General features: G+C 53.3%; 3 protein-coding genes across 5 annotated transcripts; 2 read left to right on the forward strand and 1 right to left on the reverse strand.

Annotated features, from left to right (window-relative positions):
* Positions 1-2,835: 2,835 nt before the first annotated feature.
* On the reverse strand, positions 2,836-8,724 carry RETREG2 (reticulophagy regulator family member 2). Its single transcript, XM_080798556.1, has 9 exons — positions 8,311-8,724; positions 7,921-8,027; positions 6,851-6,881; positions 6,368-6,503; positions 5,874-5,958; positions 5,416-5,559; positions 5,165-5,259; positions 4,869-5,004; positions 2,836-4,609 (listed from the first exon to the last, which is right to left on the reverse strand). Exons 1-9 carry the CDS (start codon positions 8,589-8,591, stop codon positions 3,981-3,983), a joined length of 1,644 nt encoding a protein of 547 aa, XP_080654682.1. The 5' UTR covers positions 8,592-8,724; the 3' UTR covers positions 2,836-3,980.
* A 94-nt stretch (positions 8,725-8,818) lies between these two features.
* On the forward strand, positions 8,819-14,843 carry CNPPD1 (cyclin Pas1/PHO80 domain containing 1). 3 transcript variants are annotated; one of them, XM_080798557.1, is made up of 9 exons: positions 8,819-9,272; positions 10,155-10,242; positions 10,693-10,801; positions 11,337-11,418; positions 11,580-11,700; positions 11,786-11,914; positions 12,501-12,562; positions 12,936-13,053; positions 13,266-14,843. In XM_080798557.1, exons 2-9 carry the CDS (start codon positions 10,174-10,176, stop codon positions 13,809-13,811), a joined length of 1,236 nt encoding a protein of 411 aa, XP_080654683.1. In that variant the 5' UTR covers positions 8,819-9,272; positions 10,155-10,173; the 3' UTR covers positions 13,812-14,843. The 3 variants fall into 3 exon arrangements, with proteins under 3 accessions (XP_080654683.1, XP_080654684.1, XP_080654685.1); XM_080798558.1 differs by having other exon boundaries at positions 8,825-8,857; XM_080798559.1 differs by having other exon boundaries at positions 8,963-9,026.
* A 1,441-nt stretch (positions 14,844-16,284) lies between these two features.
* On the forward strand, positions 16,285-23,505 carry SLC23A3 (solute carrier family 23 member 3; the record flags this gene model as incomplete). The annotated part of the gene is made up of 12 exons (XM_080799301.1): positions 16,285-16,470; positions 16,607-16,764; positions 16,913-17,010; positions 17,221-17,294; positions 17,935-18,116; positions 18,432-18,555; positions 18,711-18,825; positions 19,768-20,021; positions 21,062-21,167; positions 21,473-21,640; positions 23,026-23,121; positions 23,216-23,505. 12 exons carry the CDS (start codon positions 16,285-16,287, stop codon positions 23,503-23,505), a joined length of 1,851 nt encoding a protein of 616 aa, XP_080655427.1.
* Between the last annotated feature and the right edge of the window lie 3,228 nt (positions 23,506-26,733).

Genomic DNA, 26,733 nt, shown 5'->3' on the forward strand with positions numbered 1-26,733 from the left:
GGGGGCGCCTGGGTGGCTCAGTCATTAAGCGTCTGCCTTCACCTCAGGTCATGATCCCAGCGTCCTGGGATCAAGCCCCACATGTGGCTCCCTGCTCAGCGGGAAGCCTGCTTCTCCCTCTCCCACTCCCCCTGCTTGTATTCCCTCTCTCACTCTCCCTTTCTGTGTCAAATAAATAAATACAATCTTAAAAAAAAAAAGAGTATGGAAAGGGAAACTGTCCTAGTGTGTCAGGTAAGCGATGAGGAGGGTGTGACTCAGGGCTGTGGTACAAGTGACAGAATCAAGAAATAATTAGGACATCCAATTAGCTGCAACTGGTGATTGCATGTGGAATTAGGGAGAGAAGTAGCCCTTCATGGTTGGTGGTGCCAGCAAGCAAGACGGAAAATAAAGAAGAAGCCTATCTGTTTCGGGGAGTGGGGTGGCAGTGTGGAAAGAGTTTTCTATATGCGGGGAAGAAAGCACCCATGAGATGTTCAAGTGAGGTGCCTGGTTGGGAGTTCCAGGCATGGAGTTGAGCTAAGATGTAGAGGTCATCAGCACGGGAGTGGAAACTGAATGGGTGGACACGAGAAATTGCCCAGGCAGTGAGAAGCAAAATGAACCAGTGACACACTCAGTGAAAACCAACATTTAAGGGAGCAGGCAGAGGAAGTCCAAGGAAACTTAAGTCAGCCGTTGAAAGCAAAGCCATATGGTGATAGAGTGTCCTTCTGTGGTGAAATTAACAGTTAATCCTTGATCACATGTATATGTACTCTGTTCTGCAATAACCCTTGGCCAGAAAGACAAAATCTGCCCAGCACTACTATTAATCAAATTCTTCTTGAAGACTTCATTTCTGGGCACCTGGGTGGCTCAGTGGGTTAAGCCGCTGCCTTCGGCTCGGGTCATGATCTCTGGGTCCTGGGATCGAGTCCCGCATCGGGCTCTCTGCTTGGCAGGGAGCCTGCTTCCCTCTCCGTCTCTCTCTGCCTGCCTCTCTGCCTGCTTGTGATCTCTCTCTGTCAAATAAATAAAAACTCTTTAAAAAAAAAAAAGGAAGACTTCATTTCTGCCTTCTCAAGTCCTATAGATCACCCTTCAGAGTCGAAAGGCAGCTAATGTGACTCAGCTCAGCTCCCCCTTCTTGGAACCTTCTCTGTTCCCTCCACAGTTCCCCCATTGGACCATGTTGAACCTTCATCTCTGGTGATCCTTTTCTGCACGCACTGTAATTTGTCAGCTTGTCCATGAGCCAAGCAAGCCATCCCTGGCAATATTCTAACCTGTGCATGGCACGCTACATACAAGTATTACCTCCCTTGCTTTGGAAACGGTATTTCCAGTAATGCAGCCTAAAATTTAGTCTATGGCCAGCCACCTTACACTATTAGCTGTTGGAATGTCTAGGTAACTAGAGCACATGGCCCTTCCCTCCAGTGTAAATGTAACCGACTCTTCTTGCCCCACTCTACAGGTGATTTTTGTTTAGCCTAAAATTGTAGGTTTCACATTTCTGCTCATTTTTCTTTCACTCATAGGAAAAGTTTTCTTGTCCCTTTCATCATGGGGCAGAAAATATCCAGGACACCTGTTAATGAAAAAAAGACTGTAGATAAACATCACACCACGGTGAATGTCCAGATTTGACCCTCATCGAACTCTTAATCTATGATGAATGTTTTGATCCAACTGAGACTTCTGGCTTCATCTTCAGACTGTAAGTTTAAGAAGGAGATGGGTTAAAGGTGAGATGTATGGCAGCCAGTTGGTTCTATTTTTCTTCCATTTCCTATTTGTGGATTAGAACTGTTTTCCTATTCCCTTCTGAAACCTCCAGAAGTTCATGTTCCTTAGAGGCAGAGGACAGGGCCTCAGTCAACTCTAACAGATGGTCTCCCAGGCAAAGGTGAAATAAAAGAGAAGGAAAATGTCCCCACACACTTAGGAGAGACACAGCATATGAGTCGACCCCCAAAGTCAGGCAGCATTGCAAGACAGTCCCTCCAGCTGAAGGCAGAAGAGGCCCTCCGCTCAGGTCAGGGTTTTCTCTAATATTGTTCTTCCCCGCAAAGAGCAAGGACTGCTAAGTTCACTCTATGAAGCTGAGATAGTAGATTGGTTCTCTATGGCTCCCAAGTCCTTGGACATCTTTCCACTTGTGCCCTTTCAACGGACAAGGGCTTCCTGTTCCAGCGCGACTGCTGGAGCCAAACTGCTTAACGTCTGGATCCTGACTCCATTACTTACTAGGACTGTGGCCTCAGGAAAGTTAACTCATCTGTAAAATGGAGTTACTAACAGTAGGTATCTCAAGATTATGAGAAAAAACATGACTTATTAAATATAAATCACAGGGCTGCCTGGGTGGCTCAGTTGGCTAAGTGTCCAACTCTTGGTTTCAGCTCAGGTCATGGTCAGAGGGTCCTGAGATGCAGCCCGGTTAGACTCTGCGCTCAGAACAGTGGGGCTGAGAGTCTTTCCTCTGCCCCCTGTCCCTGCAGCCACCCTCCCGCCCGGCCCCATAGCTCCACCATCCCAGTGCACTCTTAAATAAAAAAAACAACAAAACCCCTCCCCCCCAAAACCCACAAAACATCAATCAGAAGAGTGCTGAGCACATATTATACCTTCAGTTAGTGTAAGATACTATTCCTTCGGTGTACCTCGGCCTCAAAGCAGCTTTGATATGGGCATTAGGTCCTACGTGTTTGGGTCCCCGGGATAGACAAATCACGCTGAAGGAGCAAATCGGTAACACGTGGATGGGTAAGGACTTCTGAGGACGTTGTAGGTAGGTTCGTAAACAATTGTTACGGCCCTCAATTTCTACCGACTGGGAAGACGAGGCAGTTTCCTCCTGCATATACTTTATTCACACATGCTAAATCTCACTAAACATATCACACTGTCAGGGAAGAGAACTAGGGGCAAGTTGGGGCTGTTGGGGTAATGCTTGCTTCTGGCCTTTTTTTGGACCAAGGTAAGTCTGTCGCCAGGAGCGAGGGAGCTGGGGACACCGGGAGCAGTGAGGAGGAACAGAGCAGTGTGGGAGGCAGCTCCCAGTGAGGGAGGCAGGGAGGCAGGCAAGCAGGCAGCGGTTCTAGCCAATCAACACTTTATTTTTCCAGTCAACACCCGCACAGATGTTACTGTCCACCTCCTGACCCTAACAGGGGGTCCCATCACACTGGGACCATCCGTGGCCCCGAGAGAGCAGTCTCTTTATTCCTTCCTAGGATAGTAGGAAAGCCCTCTGTCCCAACAGGACAGAGCTCCTGCTCACTAACATGGCGCTGGCGCATATGCTGTGAGACTCCTGCTCTCCCCCATCATCAGGGAAGGCCGTGTTGAACTAGGACACTGGCGCAGCAGAGCTGACGTGGGTGACAGTGGCTTGAGCGTATCACCACTGGCTTGACCCACCACCCCAGTGTTAGTCTGTACCACCCAGACAGGGGCCTCCCAAAAGCTTAGCCACGGCCTGCTGGGAAGGAGGAGCTGGCCAAGAGTGGGGATTGAGCTGCTGAGGACAGGACACAGCCAGGAAATAAAGCAGAGGGAAACATGGGACAGGAGAGAATGATAAAGTGCCCAAACTAAACCACCAGTGGGACACGAGGACAGAGCAGCACAGGTCCCTGAGGATAGGAGGAAAAAAGAAAGGGACAGACCACCACAGCTTGAAGCATAGTGGAATGAGAAGAGAGATGAGGCAGGGAGGCAAGTGCAGGCTGTGGGAAGGACTTCCCTAGCCCTGTTCACGTCCACTAACCCAAGTGTAAAATTATTTACAAACTTAAAACCAATCCCAGGCACGGGCACCATACCAGGCCTGGGACAGCAGGCAGGCAGGCAGGCAGGCAGAGGGTGGACTGGCTACCATCCGACAGCCAGCTTCCCCACGCATGACCTCTCCCTAGAGCAGGGAAGAGGAAACAGTGACGCCCCTAGCCAGGAAACCCTACTGTGCCTGCAACGCCTTCCCCCACGGCTCATGGCTCTGCCATGGCCTGAGCCTCTTGGTCTGACTGTACCAGAGACAGGGTGTCGGGCCCTAGGGATGCAGGGGGTGGAGCATCAGGGGGCTCTGAGGGTGTCTCCGGCCCCAAGCCCAGCTCAGCATTCAGCTGTTCCAGCTCCCCCTGATCCAGCAATTCGAAGTCCTCAGTGGTGAGTGCCTCCTCTTCCTCAGGGGCAGAAAGGGGCTGGGGCAAGTCCTGGGGAAGAGGTGGGAGCACTGAGGGGGAGGGGACCGGGTCACTTTCAGCAAGGCAAAGTAAGGGTGACAGGGTGCTCGGTGCAGTGGTGAGATCACCACTCACTGCCTCTGGGCTCAGTGTCTCCACCGGTCCTCCACGGGAGAGCTTCGCCCCATCTGTGGGAGAGCCCGCCCCATTGAAGTGCGTGTTCACAAAGTGAAGGGGGGATGAGAGCCGAAGCAAGGTTTCCTCGGCTACTACATCTTCCTCCTCCTCTTCCGAGTCCAGATCTTGCCTTGAAAGGGCCTGAGGGAGCCCCAGCAGGTCTTCAGCAGGAGGGGCTGGCTCCGTCTCCTCTCCTTCCCCCAGCTCCCGGCTCAGGGCCTCCTCTGGCTCACTCGGCAGGCTCTGCTGGTCCAAATCTGTGCAGGAAACAAAGGGTCAGGAATGGGTGGATGGGCCTGCTGTTCTGAACCATCGCAACAGGCAATTAGTTCAAGGATGAGAACTCAGGACATGGAATACTGGACCAGGCCTTAGATCTTAAGGTCTTTCAGAAGCCTGAAGTCACATTAGAGATCGGTTTCCAGAAAAAAACATTTATGGGGGTGACAACCAGAAAGCACAGCCAATAACCACAACAAAGAACAGGAAGATTGGAAAGGCAAAAACTTCTCATACCCTCGGAGACATCAGTTAGCTGTGGAGTTGTGGCCCGGGATACAGAGAAGCCACCACTCTCCAAGATAGAAGCCTCCTCGTCTGACAGCTCTGAGTCTGTAATGGCCAAAGCCAATGCTGTTTTCTTCACATCCACCTGCAGGAGAACCCGAATGACACTACAGGTGAGAAGATAAAAGACAGAATTTTTCAAAAGCACCCCCCTGCCACCGACTCCACCCCCTTGACGAGAAGCTGCTCCAATGCAGATTCTCCTCCAATCTTCTATTTGACACCCCATCTCCCTTGGACCTCACCACCGGGGAGAAGCCGGCCAGTTCTGCTTCGCTTTCACTCTCTGTCTCTGCCAGCGGCTCATCACCTCCAGGGGGTGCGTTCTTCCCCTGCCGCTCTAGAGAAACGAGAACAGCAGGTCAGCGACCAAGCAGAGATGGTGGTGGGGGATGAACACAGCCCAGGAACTGGAAAGTAAGTTCCAGGACACTTCATGAGCCATGCCCCCAAAGCCCCCCTCGCAGGACCCCTCCTGGGTATGGGAGCCCCTTACTCTTCTTGTCGTGTTTGTGATGCAGGGCGTCAGCTTCTGCCTTCATGCTGTAGTCCAACTGCATGAGCAGGGGCTCCAGGCGGGTGTACATCCTCTGGATCAGCTCATGATAAACCACCAGGGGCCACAACAGGATGCTCAGCACTAGGGGGCAGACAGTTCACTCAGACCTCCTGATGTCTATTTCGTAAGGGCTCCCATTTAATTGGTTCCCAAAAAGAAAAGGCTGAAGGCTTTCTGGAGGCTGTACCAACCTCCTCCCTCCAAATCTACTACTCTCCTCCCCAGATGACTCTTGCGCTATTACTAATACACCAGCACCCCCTGGATCTCCGTAAACGGACAACGAAACAGAGAGAGAACACCACCCACCCTTAGAGTCAGTCAGTCTCTTTGATTCAGTCCAGTAAGAGAGGAGAAAAGGGCTTCAGGAAAGGCAGGGGTTAAATCCTACTCACAGATAATGTAGGAAATCATAATCCCCGGAACATAGTGTCCCAGCACAGCCAGCACAGCACAGCCAGAACAAACTCGAGCACAGAACTGCAGAGAAGAGCAGAGGGTCTAAAAGGAATATGCCCCACTCATCTGGGCAAGAAACTGCTGCTCAGCAGATAGAAAGAAGGGTGTATGCCTTCTCAGGATGCGGGCATCCAGTCTAGTCAAGAAGATGCCCAAGACCACCAGTTCAAGAAGTTTACACTAGACATCACCAAACACCTATAATGCAAACTGTCCTGCCCTGACAAGAAACAGTGTAAGCACATCAAACACGTCTTCCCTGAAATGAGACTAGTTCTGCACCAAGCTACCACCGGTGAATGCTGCCTCAGAAAGGCTCCAGCCCTCTTCCTTCAGTGTCCAGCCAGAGATTTCACATTACCCCTCCCCGCCTCCCACCCGCCTCTATTTCCCCACAGTGCAGGAAACTGTTTTAGGGCGTGGAAGTTACCTGAGCTGGATTCTGCCTCTTGTACTGCAGCAGCTCCTGCAGGTGAATCTGGAAGGTGAGCCAGCTCTCAGCCAGGTATCTGCACAACTCGGGCACACTCAGCAGGTGCGGCCGGGCGCCTGACCCCGCACCCTCACTGGGGAGACATGACATGACCCCTGGAGGCCTCAGACACCAGATTCCTAGGCACTCAAATCCCTGAGAATGCCAATGAGATCTTCACCCTGAATGAGTGGACAACCCCACCTCCCAAAGGGAGGCTGTCCTGATCTTGGGGAAGCAAAACCAAGAGTTTCCAACCCTCTGCCCCGGAAAGAAGCAGGCACCCAAACACATAAACAGGAACCCAGGACCAAACTTGTCGCAGGTCCATTTGCTACGCTGGGGTCTGTGCCTGCAGAAGCTGCTGTGCACCGTGGTGACACTGGCACCAAAGCAACACAAGGTTTGGGTATCTATCTTCAAGAGGTGGCCTGCACTCACCTGTCAGAGTGTGGCTCCTCTGGAGATGATGCTACAAAGAGAGGAGGGGAACTAGTTGAGTGGTAGGGCTCTGGGAGACACTCCCCGGGGCAGGAATAGCTGCCTCTCCTCTGCATTCCCAGAGCACTTTCTTCAGATGGCAGTTGCAGAAAAAATTACATCGTTATGGTTGTTTGTACTTGTATGTCTGTTTCCTTTTTTTTTTTTTTAAGTTTTTTTTAAAGATTTTATTTATTTGACAGACATAGATCACAAGTAGGCAGAGAGGCAGGCAGAGAGAGAGGAGGAAGCAGGCTCCCTGCTGAGCAGAGAGCCCAATGTGGGGCTTGATCCCAGGACCCTGAGACCATGACCTGAGCCGAAGGCAGAGGCTTAACCCACTGAGCCACCCAGGTGCCCCTGTTTCCTTCTTTAAACCCCACTCTTCTCTTCAAATATTTGATTATTTTTAAGTAACTTTTATACTCAACATGGGGCCCAAACTTACAACCCCAAGATCAAGAGTCCCACGCTCTACCAACTGAGCCAGCCAAGCACTCCAAACTTCACTCTTTTCAAACACGTCTTATTCATGTTTACATCCCAAGCAGCTCACACAGCCTAACATCTAATTGCTCCTAGAACACCTATTTAGTAGACCCACGGATAACAAAACAGAACTTAATACTCCTGTGATCCCTGTAACACGCAAAACTCTACCATAAACATAACAGTATTAACTCATTCAGTCTTCACCTCCTTGCTTAGTAAATTTTATCCTCCTTGTTTCATAACAGAGAAAACTGAGGTTAACAGAAATTGAGTGGTTCTTACAAGGTCACATGCATGGCAAATGGCAGAACAAGCAACAGAACTCAGGTAATGTGGCTCTAGAGTCCACACTCTAACTACTACACTCACTTAACACTGATTTTAAGAAGAGGGAAATTCTCCATTTCAGGACTGGGGAAGTGGTGGTGCCTGGGAGGTGACTGCCTGCTGTCCATTTTCCCTCCCCTTTCAGCCCACCCAGAGGGGTCAGGCACAAAGCAAGCGCACGACGGTGCTTGCTGAGTGAAGTTCACACTCACCTGAGATGTCAGGAAAGAAGCGAGGCTGCCAGAGATCCAGCAGAAAATAGGCCAAAAGTGAGACGCTGAGTAGGAAGAAGGGCCGGAGGGACGACGAAGACAGCAACCTTAGGAAGAAACAGGCACCTCGGCGGTGAGTGGGTGAGAGGCTCCCGCATCCATCGCCAAAGGCGGAAAAGCGCCCACTGATGGGGGAACGGGAACCTCCAGGCCTAACTCGAGACCCGAGATAGAGGAATGGGGCAACCCCGACGGACAACAGCCGGGGGAAGGGGGTCATTCCCCCGGGGCAAGTGTCAACCCTGGGACCATGAATGGTGCTCCGGGCCCCTCCCGCCCCCGCTCGCCCGCGCTGCCCGGCCCCGCCCCCTCCTCCTCCGCGGCCGTTACCAGAAGAGGCCGTTGAGAGCGGCCGCCGTGACCAGACTGTGCAGGGGTTTCTCCCACACCAGCAGCCGCTGCGCTGCCGCCAGCACCGCCTCCCAGCCGCGGAGCCGCAGCCACAGCGTCGTGGCCAGGCGGCCCACCGCCTCAGCCGTGGCCGCCTCCTCCTCCGCCTCGCCGGTGGCCTCTCCCATGCCTAGGCTCAGACCCAGGCCCAGGCCGAGGCTCAGGCCCAACCCCGGGCCTCCACCCGCGCCAGTGTTACCACCGCCACCGCCGCTCGCCATGGCCCCGTAGCAGCCGCCGCCCGAGCCCGCGAGGAGCCAGGGCTGCGCGGCCGCCGCCGGGGGCGCGTCAGGCGGAAGGGGGCGCACGCCGCGGAGAGCGCAGCCGAGGCCGCCGAGGCCCGTCACGTGACGGCGGACCGAGGAGCCCGTCACGTGACGCACCCTAACCGCCGGGATAGGGCGGCCCGCGCTTGCGCGCAGAAGGCTACCCGGGCGCTTGCTTCTGCGCAGGTGCGTGTTGTGGCTGCTGGAGTCGGGAGTCTCCGGTTGGTACGGCGGTCTCGTCGGTGGGGCCGGAGGACTGTATCTCCGCGTTTCCGCACTCTGGCCCGTTTTCTTCTCCCTGTATAGGCAGGGCGCCTAGGGAGTCAGTACTCCCGGTGTGATGCAGACCGAAGGGACAGGAAGTGGGCTAACAAATGCCTAGTGTCGCGGGTAGGATCTGCTTTTGCTCGGGAAGGGCGGCGGCCGTCCCATTACTCAGCCCTTGATTTACTGGTCCTCCCAGTTCCCTCCCCTCAGCGGGTAAACAAACACTAGCGCGTGACTCGACCGACTCAAAAACAGCTTCACCTACTTAGAAAAGTTGTTTCCTCCTCATCCCCTTCCGTAAACTTTACTGCCAGCGCGTATTGGAACTCTTTCCAATCCCTTGCTCAAACAGGAGATCGGGGTTGCGGGGTGAGTTTAAAAATAGAATCCTGTTTAGATGTTTATTTGAGGGAGCATAATACCATTTATTGAGGCTTACAACGTACCAGGTGCTTTATGATCCCTTGTGATGATTTAATTTCTGCAGTAACCACACAAAATACGTAATTGGGTGTAGAATTCAAACTAGTGAAAGGAAGGTATACAGCAAAGTTTCTCTGCCACCTTGACCACAGTGCACCCACTGTTTTTTTCTGTATTCTTTCCGATGTTTTGTATGTACATTGTTCTGTGTGTATCTTTTTCAAAACATTTAGTAGCCACTCATCCTGCATTTTGGTTTTATTCACATTAATTATCTGCATTGCTACGAAAGGGTCAGCCGGGCTCGTTCATCCACGCATGGTCCTCCGGGAATTGTCCCTATTACCCAGACGAGGACACGCTGGGGCTTAGCTCTGGGACTCGCCTGGGCTCGGGACGACCAGGAGGAAGGCGAGCCCGGTCGTCCGTGGCGGTCGGGGCTGGCGGCTGGGCCCAGCCGGGGGTGGGGGGGGGCAGGAAGTGCCGGGCGCTGAGTCTCCGGCGACACCCCCGCGGCTAGTAAACGCGAGGCCGACGCGCGGCGGGTTAGACTCGCTGCACGCGCCTGACAGCCGGGTCTTCTCTGCACTGGGTGAGGTGAGCGCCCCGGGGCCCCCGAGGCCCGCTCCCGGAGCCCGGATCTCGGAGCCCGGAGCCCCGCCCGGGGCGGAACAGGAAGAGGCGCCCGCCAGCCCGGCCCCGCCTGCCGCCGCCGGCGCGAGGACCGGGGGCTGCGCTGGCCAAGGGCGGCGGTCTGCGCTGGGGAGGACGGCGAGCAGGCGAGGGCTCGGCGGCTCCTTCACCACGCGTCCCCTTCCACGTTCGCAGGGCGGCGAGTGGCGGCGCGATGGACCTGGCCGGGCTCCTGCTGGACGAAGAAGGCACCTTCTCCCTCACCGGCTTCCAGGACTTCACGGTGAGAGGGCGGCCCGCCCCCTCCGGGGCCTGTCGGTGCTTGAGCTCGGACCCCGGGCGCTCCCCTGGGTCCCCGAGTGGGGCTGCCACCTCGCCTGACGGCTGGGTCCGGAAGCCAGGCGGCAGCCGCTCAAGCCTTGACTACTCGAGGCCCCGGCTCCTTGGGCCCCGAGGGAGAGCCGCGGGTTAGGGGAATGGAGATAGGGTTAGCCAGCCGGGGACCTGCACGGAGGACCTCTCCTGCGGAGCAGTCAGTGGCGGAGGATTCCTGCCCTCCCCCCGCCATTTGTGATAGGCTGCCCTTGGCATATAACACGGACAACCGGCAGATTAGGGCGTGGGCCCCACTAGCAGCGAGGTGAGTCTGCTGCCCTGCACCCCACTTTACCCTGAGCCAGGATCTCTATCGTTGCCTTGCCTGCCTTTCATCCTTCAACACCTGCCGTTTCAGTTCCTCCCCGGACACCAGAAACTGAGTGCTCGGATCCGAAGGAGACTGTACTATGGCTGGGACTGGGAAGCTGACTGCAGCTTGGAGGAACTCTCCAGCCCCATGGCAGGTTAGTGTTGCGTGATTGGACAAGTGAGAAGCCTGAAGATGGGGTTGTCAGCAGTCACCAAAATGGGCAGGTGTGTACCCCATGAGCTACACGGTGTGGCCAGTGCTAACTTATTGGTACCTGGTATACGGACTGGCTTTCCAATTCACATTTTTTCAGTCTAGATGAGGAGAAAACACTGCTGTCTTACAAATTCATATTATTCTTGATTTGTATATGAGACATATAGATTCCAAATTCACAGGGTGTGTTTATTTCTCAGATGAGTGGGGCAAAAGACAAATCTAGGTAATTTTTTCAGGTAATCCAGAAATAAGCCTCCCTGCTGGAAGGAGCTGAAATTCAAATGTAGAATGGGCCTTTTGTCTCAGCATGGGAGAATTTGATCTACTTTGTTATTCTGGTCCTGTCTCCGAGGCTCAGATCATACAGATCAGAGTTTTCTGCTGATAGCAGTGGAAACTGGGTGTGTTGGGGGGCAGGGTGGTAAGGGAGGAGTTGTTTGCCTACTCTGGCTTCCTTCTGCCTCCTGCAGACATTGCTGTAGAATTGCTCCAGAAGGCGGCCCCCAGCCCGATTCGCCGACTCCAGAAGAAATACGTAGCTCATGTGTCCCGGTGAGCCTGGAATTGAGGGGACGGGATGAGAGTGTTTGGGCCTTAAAGAGAGGGAAATGGTTATGTCTAAAGAGAAGATGTAAAGACCCAGGGATGCGCATCCTGAGTGGTGAGTGTGGAAAGACCCTTGGGGTCAATTAGGGATCTTTTCCGTCACGCAGGGAGGCATGCATCTCCCCATGTGCTATGATGCTTGCCCTGGTGTACATCGAGCGGCTCCGGCATCGAAACCCCGACTACCTACAGCACGTGTCATCTTCTGACTTGTTCCTGATCTCCATGGTAGGACGCCCCCTCCCCTTCATCTCCCTGGTGAGCTGGGAGCTGGGCGCCAGCTCTTCCCACTCCACTTCTGGTTCCTTTGCAGATGGTGGCCAGTAAGTACCTCTATGACGAAGGGGAGGAGGAGGAGGTGTTCAACGATGAATGGGGAGCTGCAGGGGGTGTGGCCGTGCCCACTCTCAATGCCCTGGAGCGGGGCTTCCTGAGTGCCATGGTGAGTGGCCATTCTGTCTCCCACTCAGTTCCTCTGACCTCTTATGGTCCTTTCATCTTCTGCTTTTCTCTGTCAGTGTTCTGTAGTTTCTTTGTTTCTCTTTTTGCCTCTTCTCCTTGTGTCTTTCCTTATTAGTGCCTTCCTTTCCCACCCTTCTGGACCAGCCACAGCCTTTGGAGGTTCCTGGCATGGTGAGGCCAGAAATGGAGCAGCCGCCGTCCCCCCCCCCCCCACCCGCCGCCGGTTCCTCAGGCCCTACATGTTACACTCTGAGTCAGAGCTTATCTCATGGGGTTCTGATTATTTGTATCCAGACTTCTTCTGCCTCCTGATTCTGAGCTCCCTACATCCGGCTCTTAGGATTATTTTCTCTCTTTGCCCTTAACGGAGGATGTCCTGTGAAACCAGATAATGTGGCGTTAAATGAGTTAATATATAAAAGCTCTCGGAACAGTGTGTGTCGCATGGAAAGTGCCAAGTCACTGTCTGCGGGAGCAGTACTTGTAGCTGGTGCCGTGGTCCTGGTTGTTAAGTGACGGTGGCTCATCACTGAGCTTGCTCGGTGCCCTTGTCTTCCTACCCGTAGGATTGGCGTCTCTACACTGACCCTCGGGAGATCTTTGAGGTGCTGAGCTGGCTGGAGAGCTGGTAGGTTCTAGAGTTGGGCAGAGGGGCTCAAGGGATTTGAGGGGTTAGACCTCAATCATAAGTCGACGGGGGGTGGGGGGGGTCTGTGTAACTGGAGGGAGGAGGGAGGAGACAGGAAAGAGAAGTGCCCAAGGTAGTGGTTCCTAAACCTGTCTGCCCTCTTTGTAATCACCTTGGGAAGGGTGGGAGGCGCTAATTTAAAATACAGATCTCAGTGTCGTGCTCAGCTCCTGGATCGACAGGTAGGCTAGGAATGTGAACGTGTTAACAGGTTACCCTGCATGTCCTGGTGGCTGCCCAGGGGAATGAGGCTGCCACCGGACCAGCTGTGGAAGGGGTGTAGATGCCCTCTGTCTTCCTCCCCTGCCCATAGTGTGGCTGCGCAGCAGGGGCGACGGCGGGGCTGGTACACCTACACAGACCTGTGTGTGCTGCTGGAGCAGCCAGCCTGGCAGTTGGCCCTGGGCTCCCTCTGCCAGCGCCTGGCAAAGGTGAGGAGGGTTGGGAAGGACAGGGGCCGGGTGTGGGTTGGTGTGTAGGGCGGGATGAGAAAATGCCAAAGGCATCAGGAGATGGGGTTTGAGAGTAGATGGTCAAAGAGAGCTCTGACTTGAGCAGACAAGGTAAGGGGTGAGCACGTTAAAGACAGAGCGGGTTTTGGGGGAAGGGTGTTTGGGCACTGACTCTTCTTACTTTCCCACAGCTGTCCTGCCTGTTGGCCATGGCATATGTGAGCAGTGTGGCCTTGGCAGTGGCCTCAGTGGCCGTAATTCACCAGTCCTTGGGCCTGTCCTGCAGCCCCTCACCAGGCCCTCCAGACCTTGGACTGGCCTCCAGGAGCCTCTTGGAACCCTGTACACCTTCTTCTGTGCCGCAATGCCTGCCATGTCCTATTAACATCTCCAGTGGCCAAGAAGGTGACGCAGGGCTGCGTTCACTGTGGGGCAGTCTCCTGACCTCACTGACTCCTCCATCAGTGCCTCCCCCAGACCCGCCTTCCCCTCCCACTCTTCTCCAAAATTGTCCCCTTTGCCGGAAGCTGCAGAGAGACTCCCCAAGCTGCCATGCCTGCCACCACGCGAACCATACAGTCCCCACTGGGCCCCCCAAAGCTGGGTACCACTCCCATGGCCTGGCTCCACCCTGGCCCTGGAGCCCAGTGCCCCCGCTGCTCCCCCAGCCCCAGCAGTGTTCCCTCTTCAGTGTCATGGAGCTAGCCCGTCTCAAGTCTTTCATTTTCCCAGGCTAGGCAGGCCTCCAAGGAATACATTAAGAGGATCTGGGAGTCCTTGAGAACCTGGAGGGGCAAAGCTTGATTTAGATCCTTTCCGCCTCTCTGGGTCCTTGGCTGGTCCCTGTCCTCCTAGATGATGGAGCTTAAGGGGTTGTGGGGCAGAAAGACTGAAGGTCCCTCACTCTCCTAGACCTCAGCGGCTGGCTGCTTGCCCAGGGCGGTGAGGGTTCCAGGGGAAGCTTTGGGTTGGGGACCAGGGCCATGTCACAACCAGCCAGAGAAGCCCCCATCTCTCTACCTCCCTGGGTTCTAGACTTGGTGTTGAGTTCCCTAGGAAGGAAGGGGAAAGTGGGGTGAGGGAGGGAGGGAGGGGATGTTGACTGGCGGCCTGTGTGATGTCCCTGAGGCAGGAGAGCCAGGGACGGATAGGGCCAAGGTGGGATCTGCCAAGGGAAGGCAGGGGGAGGTGGGAAACCCTCTCCACACCCATCCCCTGAATGTGGCCTAAAGGAGCCAGGGACTACTGGCATCTTCAGCCTCACCCTTTTGTCTTCCAGCCTCTTCTTAATACCTTGCTCCTGGCCTTCACTCTCTTCCTGTTCTCCTCCTGGGTGTTCTTTTCACAGGCCACTCTGGCCACTGCTTTGTATCTGGGTTTTTCACGCTTTTGTAGAACTGAGGTTTCAATAAACAGTGTCAGTTGCATGGCCTGGATTCTTAATTCTGCGGCAGCCCTGGAAGAATCCCTCCTCTCCCAACCCCATAGCTGGATTCTAAGCCTTTGTACTTCCTGAGCCCGTCATCTTGCAATTCATTCTCTTGGAAACCCATTTTAGAACTTCCCTGTTTGAGAGGCACCTGGGTGGCTCAGTGGGTTGGCAGTCTGCTCTTGGTCTGGCTCAGGTCATGACCTCAGGCTTATGAGATTGAGTCCCACATCGGGCTCCATGCTCGGTGGGGAATCTGCTTGAGATTCTCTCTCCCTCTCCCTCTGCCTTGCCCCCACTCAAATGTGTGTGTGCCCGTGCTCTCTCTCGCTCCCAAATAAATCTTAAAACAAAACAAAAAAAACTTCCTTGTTGTTCGATGATTAGACTCCCATTTCAAACTTAACCTTCAACCCAGCTCCCAGCACCCTGGGGCCCCTAGTGCTGCTTGACTTGGGTGCTGTGGGGCACAGACGGTGACTCTACCATGCCTGAGGTGGGCCCTGTCTGTCACAAGTTCTGGGGGTGCCCTATCCTGGTGGATCCTGAGAGGTCAAGGGAAGTGTCCTTGGGAAGCTCCAAGGACACCTCTGTCTATCCTGACTTCCGGTCTGGTTGGATGCATGGTGGTTAGTTGGTGTTCTTAAGACAAGTCCAAGGCTGGGTTATCATTGGAAGAAGGAAAACCTTTCTGGCCCTTGGACAGGGTGTCCGGGACAGGTAGTACTGCCCGTTAGGGGAACAGTACTTCGAAACATGGGGCATGTTTTTGATGGAGGTAAACATCTGAAGGGATGCAACCCGCATTCAGCTGAGCAGCCTGGAAAGCTTCAGGCCCCTCCCTTACAAAGAATTCCCAAGACAACTTTGGAACGACCCCCTGCCCCAGGACCTCACCTATATGAAAAGCCTGTTTATCTGAACCTAGACCTTTTTAACACGTAAACACCAAATTGTTTTTGCACATTTTGAGAAAGATTCCATTTGTCAGGAATGTACCTACGTGTAAATTAAAACCGGACTTTGCTTTGTGCAGCACTTTGCCAAGAACCGGATCATGATTTTGGAACATCAGGTCACCTGCCGTGGCGCAGCTTGTGGTACACCAGTGGCCAGGAAAGCAGCAGTATCAGTTGGCGTCATAGCTGCTGCATCCAGGTTGATGGTACATAGCGGGTGGGCAGTGGATTCCATCCCCGCCTTGTTCAGCTGGGCCCCCCGCTTTCACATAGGAAATACTTATCAATCACCTTCATTTCTCCTTCCTGTTGAGGGTGGAAATGATCTGGGGTTGTGGTCACTGTCACCATGCACTGTGGACGGATATTACCCATGCATTTCCTTCCCAGGCAGCCCCGGGGGCTGGGCCCTGAAAGGTTGAAAACTGGAGTAGCAGTGATCTTTCCAAATCACTGGAAATTTCAGGGTTTCCAGTGAAAAAAAACCTCCAGTGAAAAACCTCCCGGGAATATTTTATAAGTCTTTTCCCCCCTCTCCCCCCGCCTTATCCTGCTTTGCAGAGCTTGGATTGAGATGGAGATTCTTGGGGGGAGGGGTCCAGAACGTGGCTCCCCAGTTAATGGGTGATGGAATTTGTACAAGAGCTGGGCAAAGGTGAAAGGACCTGTCCTGCCCCAAATCCCTCATCCCTTTGCTCCGCTTCACTGACCCTTTCACCCTCTCCCCACTCCAGGCAGCTAACTTTGTCCAAACTCTGACCTCTTACACTCTCTACTTAACTCTGGCCCAGGGCAGCCAAGACAAGAAGCAAGCAGGGCAGCATGAGCCGATCATCCCCCCATCCCATCCAACTCCAATCCATTGGCCCCCAGAATGCACTAGTTCCCCCGCTGCTGCCGCCGCCACTGCCACCGCCACCGCCTGCTGTACAAAATCCCTCCTCTCAGCCTTGGGCCTCTCAGTGTGGGCCTCCTCCCTGGGGCCTCAGCTGTCTTCTGGCTCTGCAGGTAGGTGCAGAAGTGCAAGAGCTGGTTCTGACTGAAGAGGCATTTGCGGGGAGTAGGAGTGGCATGAGAAACCCTCCGGAAATAGGTGTTTCTAACTCTTTTCTGAAGACCACCCTTCCCATTCCTCCCCCTACAGCATATCTTGGTCCTGGCTTCTCTGCTCTGGGCCTCCCACCTGCTCCTGCTTCCACGTCTCCCCCCGGGAGAGCTCTCGTACTCCCCTGCTCAGCTCTTGGCCTCCAGCCTCTTTTCCTGTGGTGTGTCCACCACCCTGCAAGTCTGGATAGGCAGCAGGTGAGGGGAACTCCCTAGAGAGAAGGGGGCGGAGGGGGTGTGTGTGTGTGTGTAGGTGTGTGTGTACTCGTGTGAGTGTAGGAGAGGCCTGAGAAGTTCTTTGGGCTGCCATGCGTTTCTAGACCTGCCAGGGCTGCTGTTCCTACAGGCTCCCTCTTGTCCAGGCTCCATCCTTAGAGTTCCTTGTCCCTGCTCTGGTGCTGACCAGCCAGAAGCTACCTCTGGCCATCCAGACACCTGGAAACTGTGAGCACAGAGCAAGGGCAAGGGGTGAGGGTGGGGTGGGCTGCCAGTCGGAGCCTCCAGACATAGGTGGGTGCAGGATGAAGAGTGGGCAGTGATGGGAATGGCTAGGCTCTGGAGTCTTGGAGCTGTGCCAAACCCCAGCTAGGATGGTGGAATACTGGTGTTCTGTCCCACTTACTCTCTCTTCTCCATGCCCCCCACTTTTCCCAGCCTCCCTTGTGCTGCGCCTGTGTGGGGGGTCTGGCTGCCATGGCCTGGGGCTCTGGAACACTTCTCTCAGAGAGGTGAGTGCCTGGGGGTGGGGAACAGGAGGACTGCCCACATTGCCAGGATGGAGGAGGTTCTAGTTTCCAGTTGGTGGGGCCTGAGATGGTCTGGGGGAAGGAGCTGAGGCAGGGACCCACATCTGGAATTTGGAATTCAATGAGAAGTCCAGGCTGACATCAGAAAGGACCAATACCTACCATTTACATCTATGTGGATGGAACTTGAGGGGATTCTGCTAAGTGAAATAAGTCAAGCCAAGAAAGAGAATATGGTTTCATTCATATGTGGAATATAAGAAATAGCGCGGAGGACCATAGCGGAATAGAGGGAAAACTGAATGAGAAGAAACAAACCATGAGAGACTCTTGACTCTGGGAAACAAACTGAGGGTTTCAGGAGGGGTGGTGGTGGGGGGGGATTGGGGAGATGGGGTAACTAGGGGATGGGCATTAAGGAGGAGGGACCATGATGTGATGGGCCGTGGGTGTTATATGCAGTTAATGAATCAGTGAACAGGACATCAAAAACTAATGATGTACTATATGTTGGTTAATTGCATTTAAATTAAAAGAAGAAGAAGAAGAAGTAGTAGTCCAGGCTGAGGTCAACTCCATTGAGCAGAAGGCTTCCTCTTTGTCCTTTTCTTGGCTCCTCTAGGTGTCTGGGGCTGTGGTGGTATCCGGGCTGCTGCAAGGCACCCTGGGGCTTTTGGGGGGTCCTGGCCACTTGTTCCCCCACTGTGGACCTCTGGTGCTGGCCCCCAGCCTGATGGTGGCAGGCTTCTCTGCCCACAGGGAGGTGGCCCTCTTCTGCTCTACTCACTGGGGCCTGGCCTTGCTGTACGTAAGTCCTGAGAGGCATGGGGTGATGACCAGTGGGTTGTGCGGGCCTGGGAGTGGGCAGAGCAGCTGGTCCTCCTCCCCAACTCAGCAGCTGTCTGAGCAGGGCTGATCCTTCAGGGATTTGGAATCCCGGGCCTTTTCTGGATTCATCTGGTCTCCCACTGACCCCCCCACCCCCCACCAAGGTATCCTCCTTCCTCTCTTCTCTGGGACCCCTTTAAGGGAATTCTACCACTCCCACCTCCATTACCGCCCTCCTCCCCAACAGGATGCTTGCTTCCTCTTGCTCCTGAAGCTCCTTCTCTCTCCTAGGCTTATCCTGCTCGTGGTGGTCTGTTCTCAGCACCTGGCCTCCTGCCAGTTACCCCCCTGCCCCTGGAGGCCAGCTTCAAACTCTTCCCCTCATGCTCCCATTCCCGTCTTCCGGCTCCTCTCGGTATGTGGGGGTCTGGTGAGGGGCAGTTGATGAGAGAAGGATTGGCATAGAATGCTTACTAAGCCAGCTACCTTTGGCTTCTGCCTGCCCTTCGAAGGCTGGCTTGGAAGGTTCTGGGTGGAGGGGCTCTTTCCTATCTCAGTCTTGCCGCTCAGGTGCTGATGCCAGCGGCCTGTGTGTGGATCGTCTCCACCCTCCTGGGTCTGCACGTCATCCCCCCAGAGCTGTCTGCCTCCCCTGAGGCGCCGTGGGTCTGGCTGCCTCACCCAGGTAGGTTTCCTCTTCATCCTCCACTCTCTGACTCGAATAAAGGGTTTATTTCTTCGGACTCATGATTGAGTAAGTTTCATTTGAGTTAAATCCTGTGTTTTCTCAAAACACGCAGGGGAGAGGAGTTGCCAGTCTGAGGGGGAGGGCCGGCCCCTCGTCACAGGTGTTTTGTTGCATGTTAAGAGACATCTATAAGCCCACCACTCCCTATTGATACCCAATTGCCCAATTTATTCATTTGTTACCACCACCCTCCACAGGCATTTGGGTCGGTGACCTATGTATAAATATTGCTTTTGAGGCATTGCGCACAAATGTGATTCATTTGTCAACTTAATACATGTCTGTTGATTGCCGATTTTGTGCTGGACACATGATAGGGGACATGGTGATGAATATAACAGACACAGTACCTATACTTATGAAGCTCTGTCTGCTGGGAAATACAGATACTAATTAGTCATCCAAGCAAGTGTGAAATTGCATGTGGTACGTGTCACAGTGGGGAGGTATGTTGTGTAATGACAGCTTATAATGGAGAATCTGACTTTATTGGACAGATCAGGAAAAGTATTCTTGAGGAAGTGATCTTTGAGCTGAGATGTGAGAGATAAGGAGCAGCTAACAGCTAACAGGGTGAAGGCAAGGGAGAAGAGCATTCTAGGTAGGGAGAAGAGCACATGCAAAGGCCCTGTGGTAGCCAGCCACACAGCAAGTACAAGGGCCTGAAACAAGGCCAGTGTATCTGGAGTGAAGGAAGTGAAGCAGAGTGCCATGAGCGATGAAGATTTGTAGACCGTGGCAAAGGGATGAGTCTTTGACCCAAGACATTATCTTAAAAAACAATGGGCTCTCTAGGATTCTTGCGGCACAGAACTTTGGAGGCAGGGGGATGCTCCAGACTTGAGTCTGGCCCCAAGGTGGCTCTCTCTCCCTCCCCAGCTGAGTGGGACTGGCCCTTGCTGACACCCAGGGCTCTGGCTGCGGGCATCTCCATGGCTTTGGCAGCCTCCGCCAGCTCCCTGGGCTGCTATGCCCTGTGTGGCCGCCTGCTGCAGTTGCCATCACCACCTCCACATGCCTGCAGTCGTGGGCTGAGCTTGGAGGGTCTGGGCAGCGTGCTGGCTGGACTGTTGGGGAGCCCTATGGGCACTGCATCCAGCTTCCCCAACGTGGGCACAGTGAGTCTTATCCAGGTATGTGGGTGGGGGTGGGGGTGGGGGAACTGGAGGTGTGGGCGAGGGGAGGAAACTCACACTGACTGGTTACCATCTGTGTCCAGCGTTCTGTCAGGAACTCCATATCAATGATCTCATTTAGGGAGGTGCCTAGAAGTGGTAAGCGGCTAGGAGTGGGAGGAAGACACTAAGTCACCACTAAATTCCTTCTATGCCTCAGGCACTGTACCCAGGCTGGGAGTCTGGGGAGATCAAGTCATATAAAGTCCCTGATCTCTTGGGCACTTGAGAGGGGGAGAGGCAGACAATTTAAGGAACAAAGTAAGATAGGGATGCCTGGGTGGCTCAGTTGGCTAAGCGTCTGTCTTCAGTTCAGGTCTTGGACTGAGTCCAGCATCAGGCTCCCTGTTCAGCGAAGAGTCTGCTTCTCTCTCTGCCTGCTGCTCCCCCTGCTTGTGTACTCTCTCTCTCTCTGACAAATAAATACATAAAATCTTTTTTAAAAAAAATCTTTAAAAAAGATTTTTTAAAAAATCTTTAAAAATTTTTAAAAAAATTTTTTAAAAAAGATTTTTAAAAAAGATTTTATTTATTTATTTGACAGACAGAGATCACAGGTAGGCAGAGAGGCAGCCAGAGAGAGAGGAAGGGAAGCAGGCTCCCCGCCGAGCAGAGAGCCCGACGCGGGGCTCGATCCCAGGACCCCGGGATCATGACCTGAGCCGAAGGCAGAGGCTTTAACCCACTGAGCCACCCAGGCACCCCCATAAAATCTTTTTTTAAAAAAAGGAAAAAAGTAAGATAATTCCAGAGTGATAAGTCTTATCAAGAAAACAAAGCAGATAAAAGTTAAAAATAAAATATTTTAAAAAGAAAAAGAAAGCAAAGCAGGGTAGTAGTGGGATAGTGGTTGAGAAAAGGAGAAGCCTTCAGGTAGAGTGCTTCCTGGAAGGGTCACATTTGAGTTGGGATCCAAATGATGAGAATGCGCCAGCTGGGCAAAACCCTTGGAGAGCCGAGGAAGAGGTGGTGTTTTCTGGCATCTCTTCTTCACCTAGGCTGGCTCTCGGAGAGTGGTGTACTTGGTGGGGCTGTTCTGCGTGGGGCTTGGGCTCTCCCCGAGGCTGGCCCAGTTCCTCACCGCCATCCCACTGCCTGTGCTTGGTGAGTGGATGTATCAGCAGGCCTGGTATTGAACCAGCACTCACCCCACCCCCAGGACAGCCCAACTGGCTGGTTGTGGCTGGCCCCCTCTCTTTCCGAATAGCACCCCCTGACATATTGATAGCTGTGTGGGTCGCCTGCCCTCATTTTCTCCCACCCAACATCTTGACCTCTTGACCGGGCTTGTGGCATCATTGGAAAATGGCCTTTTGGTCGTCCATCTCCATCACCACCTGCCCCACCCTGCAATCCTCTTTGCTATTCCAGCCCTTCCCAACCCCCTTAACTACTTCCCTACGAGACAGGTGGGGTGCTTGGGGTGACCCAGGCCGTGGTTCTGTCTGCTGGATTCTCCACCTTCCACCTGGCTGACATTGACTCTGGGCGGAATGTCTTCATCGTTGGCTTTTCCATCTTCATGGCCCTGCTGCTGCCAAGATGGCTTCGAGAGGCCCCGGTTCTACTGAGCACAGGTGGGAGAAAGGAGAGGGATGGGAAGGGGAATTGGATGGGATTGGGAAAGCAAGAGCTGGAGGCTTGGAGCTCTCCGGACTCCAGGTCCCACACCCTTTTCTGGGCTTTGGTGTAAATAGTTCATCCATTTGCTTAAGAAATATTTATTGCGCACCAGACTACCCCCTTAGGATACGAGGTGCCTCCAGATGTTACAGTCCAGTGAAAGAAAGAAGACATGTGCAGACATAACAGGAAAGGTTCAGATAAGGAGCTGGGTTGCTCGGCGGCAAGAGAGATAGTTTCTGTTTGAGATGATCCAAGTTAAATTTTATGGAGAAAGTAACATTGAGCTGGTTTGATTTGAACATATTTAGTGAGAGGAAGCTCATTTCCGGTGGGGGAGCCATCATAAAAAACGACTTAGAAGTAGGAAGTCCTATGGTATTTCCGGGGAGCAGCAAATACCTCAGTCTGATAATGCAGCCTAGCCAATAGCAGTGGCAATCAACTGAGGAGGATTTTGCCCCACAGGGAATATTCAGCAATATCCAGAGACATTTTTGGTTCTTACAAACAGAAGAGGGGATTGTTATTGGTATTTAGTGGCTAGAAGGGTTCCACAAGGCACAGGACAGGCCCCCTCAAAGAATTATCTGGTCCAAAATGTCAGTAGAACTGAGGTTCAGAAAACCAGCTAGAGCATAGAAGGTAAGAAGTGGGAAGTAGGGGGTTTCTGGGTGGCTCAATTGGTTAAGTGTCTGCCTTTGGCTCAAGTCATGATCCCAGTACCCTGGGATCGATCCCCACATTGGGCTCCCTGCTCAGCAGCAAGTCTGTTTCCTCCTCTCCCTCTGCCCCTCTGCCTGCTTGTGTGCGATCTCTCTCTCAAGTAAATAAAATCTTAACAACAACAACAACAGCGGAAAGTAAGGTTGGGGCTTTTATTTATTTATTTATTTATTTTAAAGATTTATTTTTCTTTTAGAGACAGAGGGTGCTAGTGGGGGGAGGGGCAGAGAGGGAGAGAGAGAGAGAGATTCTCAAGCAGAGCAGGGAGCCTGATGAGGGCTTGATCCCAGGACCCTGAGATCATGACTTGAGCTGAAACTAAGCGTCGGCCACTTAAACAACTGAACCACCCCAGCACCCCAATGGCTGGGGCTTCTAATACCAAACAAGGGCATGTGGATACTCAGAAGACAGGATGATGGGCTGGGAACTTGTGGGAAGGGCCTGGGTGGGGGAAATAGAGAATAGGGGGACAAAGGTGAAGGAAGATGGGATAACAGTTCAGAAAGACCTGTCCTTAGCTCAAGACTTAGACTTAGGTCTAGGAATATAAGACTCATTGACCCTGCACAGGATCAGAGTTCCCCTCCTGCCTGGCCCCAATCCTCTATAGGCTGGAGCCCCTTGGACGTGTTACTGCGCTCCGTGCTCACAGAGCCCATCTTCCTGGCAGGATTCTTGGGCTTCCTTTTAGAGAACACCATTCCTGGTAAGTTGAGGCCAGGCCCCAGCACAGCGGGGAGGAGCCAGGATGTTCTCACTCCCTGGGTAGGGCAATAGCCTGACAAACCTTTCTTTTGCAGGCACAAGGCTTGAGCGAGGCCTAGGTCAAGGGCAGCAATCTCCTTTCACTGCCCAAGAGGCTCAGCTGCCTCAGAAGTCCAGAGAGAAGGCTGCCAAAGAGTATGAGCTTCCTTTCCCCACCCAAAACTTGCGTATCTGTATCCCCCAGCCCCTCCGTTGCCTCTGCCCGATGCCTGAAGACGATGGGAATGAGGAAGGAGGGCCCTCTGAGCCAGGAGAGACAGCTGATTTGTTGCCTGGCTTTGCGGAGCAGTGTCCTGAGTCTAGCAGAGAACTTGGGTCCCAGTGATTACCCGGAGTCCTACTTCTGCCCTGGTTAGTTTACCGTATCTCCCAGCTTGCTGGAGAGTCAGCTCCCAAGTTCTAATTTGTCCTAGGAAGAAGGTGCGTGTTCGCGCATGTGTGTGTGTGTGTATGAGAAATGGGCCCACCTAAAGGTCTCATTTCCCAATATGTGTGTTGCCTTTCCTTTTCTTAATTAGGCCTAACAACAACAACAAAAATTAATTAGGCCCAACTGTTCCACGTTCCAGTCAAGGGCCACGGTTTAGTGGGCTGTGATCGAATGAATGAGATTCTGCATCTGAACTATCTTTGGTCAAACCCCAGCATTCACTTAACAAATATTTATTGAAGGCCTTCCATGTGCAAGGTTCTGGAACTACAGATACGGATAACATAGGGTCCCTGCCCTCTTAAGGAACCTATCATTATAAAGCCCTATGTAATTACTAAAATCTAAGGTAAAGGTGGCCTATAATAAAGATTAAAACAATGTTATGGAAGCCAAAAGGAAGAAAAAATTAATTCTCATTGTGGATAGTGGCAAACACAGGCTTTCCGAAAAAAGCAGCGCCAAGGGAGGCCTTGACGGGAGGAGGATTTTTGCTCGTTTAAAGTGGGCGGGGAGAGTATTTCAAGCTCAGGTATCCAGTTGGAGCAAAACCATAAATTGTGCAAAGCAGAAAATGAGTTGAGGGATTTCAAGTTTCTCCGTGGCGATGGAGCATAAATATGGGGCTAAAAGGAAGGAGAAATGAAGACAGGAAAAAGGATGAGGTCAGACCACGGGATTTATGCATTTAAGAAGGATCCTCTCTGAAACGATTCGAGTGCTGGTGAAGACCAGAGAGATTATCTAGTGAAGTTTAACCTCCTTATTTTATTTATTTTTAAAATATCTATCTGTCGATCCATCTATCTACGGTGGGGGGAAGGGCAGAGGGAAAGGGAAAAGCAGACTCCCCGCTGAGCAAGGATCCGCGGGGCTGGATCCCAGGAACCTCAGATCCTGACCTGAGCTGAAGGCGGCCGCCTAACCGACGGAACTAGGCAGGCGCCCCTCATTAGATTTAAAACGAAACAAGCGGTTGCACAGGTAGGGGAGGGAAGTGATCTTAGTTTACTGACAAGTCCAAATCCAGACACCCCTCTCCCGCATCTCCTCTGGCATTCTTTTTACTCCGCCAGCGCGACTTAGAGGGGCGCCCACCACCACCTCATGTACCTATAGCAGCGGGTCGCCCAGCCCTGTTCCGGCTCCCCTAGGGCGCGGCGGACCCCCAGCTCTGAGAGGTCGGTCCGACCGCTCCGAGGGCCCAGATGCCCCGCCCACGTCGGGCCCGGGCTCCGCCCCTCTGTCCCGAAAGGCCTCTACCCTAGGCCTTTCGGTTGCGCGGGCCAGCCCGCCGCGGGGTGGGCTGGAGCTCTCGCGGCCCCTCACGGTAGGTGGAGCGGGTTTCGAACCGGGGCCGGAACTCTGCCCGGCGCCGGGCCGCGAGGGGCCCCGGGGACCCTGCGCGCGGGCGAGCGGGCGGGGACGCGCGCTCGGCTTGAGAGCCGCGGCAGGCCTCCGGGGGTGGGCGGGGCGCGTGCGCCGCGCGTGCGCAGCCCGCCTTCCGGCGGCGAGGCGGGGTTTGTGAAGCTACTAGGTGGTGGGCTCCACGGTGCTGCAAAGGGACTGGTGGTCGGCCTTGTTACCCTCGAGGGGCCCGGAGCCGCGTCTCGGTGCGGCCGGTGCTGGCGAAGGCCCTCGCAGCGAGGCCGGATGGAAACTACGCCGCCAGGCGGGGCTCCTGGGGTGGGGCTGCGGTAAAGCGAGCGAGGGTTGGTCCCCACCAGAGGGCCGGGGCGTGGCCCCGTCCAGACGGTCGCTGGGGCCTTGCTGCCCTCTGCAGGATGACGGGGGAACTGCGCCGAGAGAGGAGCTCTGCCGAGGGGCGGGACTCCGTGCAGACCCGGGTTCTCGGGCGACCTCATGTTGGCCCTCGACGCTCTCCCGCTTCATTCAAGAATAATGAACGGGCGAATCTAGTTAACATAACAGTTAAAGCCGGCCTTGAAGGGGGAAAAATGAGGTACAGTGGTCTTGGACTCAACAGGACGCGCTTTGTGGGAGCAGGCGACACCAGGTCTGGTGCTGAATGTTTTAGACCTTCCTATGGGGCCTGATCCTGAGCACATTTTAAATTCCTGCCCCGAACAGGACAAAAAACAATCATGCAGTTTGAGGGTTTTGAGCTCTCAGGCTTTCCGAAGCGATGGGCTGGGATAATCAACCCAATTTGGGGCACTCTTACAAGACGTATTGCAGAGCGCATACAGAGGACAGAAGGGCTTGGCGGCTTCACTTGTTCACTTGCATTTGTGACCTTTTGCAACGTGGAACTCTAGTGAGGGCGAGCTTAATCATTCCAAGATCCCCTCCCTGTGGGACCAGCACGTGGGAAGGGACTGACGTCCCATCCTCCAAACGCAAGGTTTTGAGGCTGCTGCAAATAAAAATCACAATATATATTTACTTTTCACCCAACTATTGACTGCACAAATTAAGTGTTGTTACAAGACCATGCAACAAAAGCTAAGTTATGGTTGGAGGAACCACGGCTTAGAGTGTGATGGAAATGACTGGAGGAACAGAACCGTGTTAATCATGCGAATGAAATCCTGGAAATTTCACTATTTTCATTATACTCTAAGGCACTCCCCTCACTTCACTTTGTGTTTATAGACTGAAGTAGTGAAGAAGTTGTATCACTCCCCGCCAACAGGAAAAATGATTGAAATTCCTGTATAGTAGCCATAGTTACTGAACATCTACTAGATTAAGACTACAAATTTAGTTGTTGAACCAGAAGAGTTGGTTTCCAGAAGTTCTAGGGTGTGATGGGTTAGGGGTGTATGGGGGACGAGTGAAGCAGAAGTTAATTAATTGTTTCCATCTCTGGGAAATAGTGTGCCTTGTTTTTATGACGTTTTAGTCATCCAGGTTCTTAAAGTGGGATTTGGGGTTTTTTGGTTTGCTTCTGGACATAGAGTTTGTTAGCTCTTTATTTGTGTGTTATTGATCCCTTTGAGAATTTGACAAATTTGGGGACCTCTTCCTCCCAAATGGTTATCTGCATGTATGCACAGATTTTGCCTATAATTCCAGAGTGTTCACATGCATAGACTCTAGATTAAGAATCCCTGTCTTTGGGAATATATATATCTGTGTATATATAAATATTTAGTTATC

This window comes from Martes martes (genome assembly GCF_963455335.1).
Source record: "Martes martes genome assembly, chromosome: 3".
Taxonomy (NCBI): Eukaryota; Metazoa; Chordata; class Mammalia; order Carnivora; family Mustelidae; genus Martes; species Martes martes.

Bases quoted from the DNA above. Each gene is read 5' to 3' on its own strand.
- RETREG2 (XM_080798556.1), bottom strand. From the start codon at position 8,591: ATGGCGAGCGGCGGTGGCGGTGGTAACACTGGCGCGGGTGGAGGCCCG. The intron at 5,560-5,873 runs GTGAGTAGGATT...TCTGCCCCCTAG, and splicing joins TATGATTTCCTACATTATCT to TGCTGAGCATCCTGTTGTGG. The intron at 5,005-5,164 runs GTGAGGTCCAAG...GTTCTCCTGCAG, and splicing joins TGGCCGGCTTCTCCCCGGTG to GTGGATGTGAAGAAAACAGC.
- CNPPD1 (XM_080798557.1), top strand. From the start codon at position 10,174: ATGGACCTGGCCGGGCTCCTGCTGGACGAAGAAGGCACCTTCTCCCTC. The intron at 10,802-11,336 runs GTTAGTGTTGCG...TGCCTCCTGCAG, and splicing joins ACTCTCCAGCCCCATGGCAG to ACATTGCTGTAGAATTGCTC. The intron at 13,054-13,265 runs GTGAGGAGGGTT...ACTTTCCCACAG, and splicing joins TCTGCCAGCGCCTGGCAAAG to CTGTCCTGCCTGTTGGCCAT.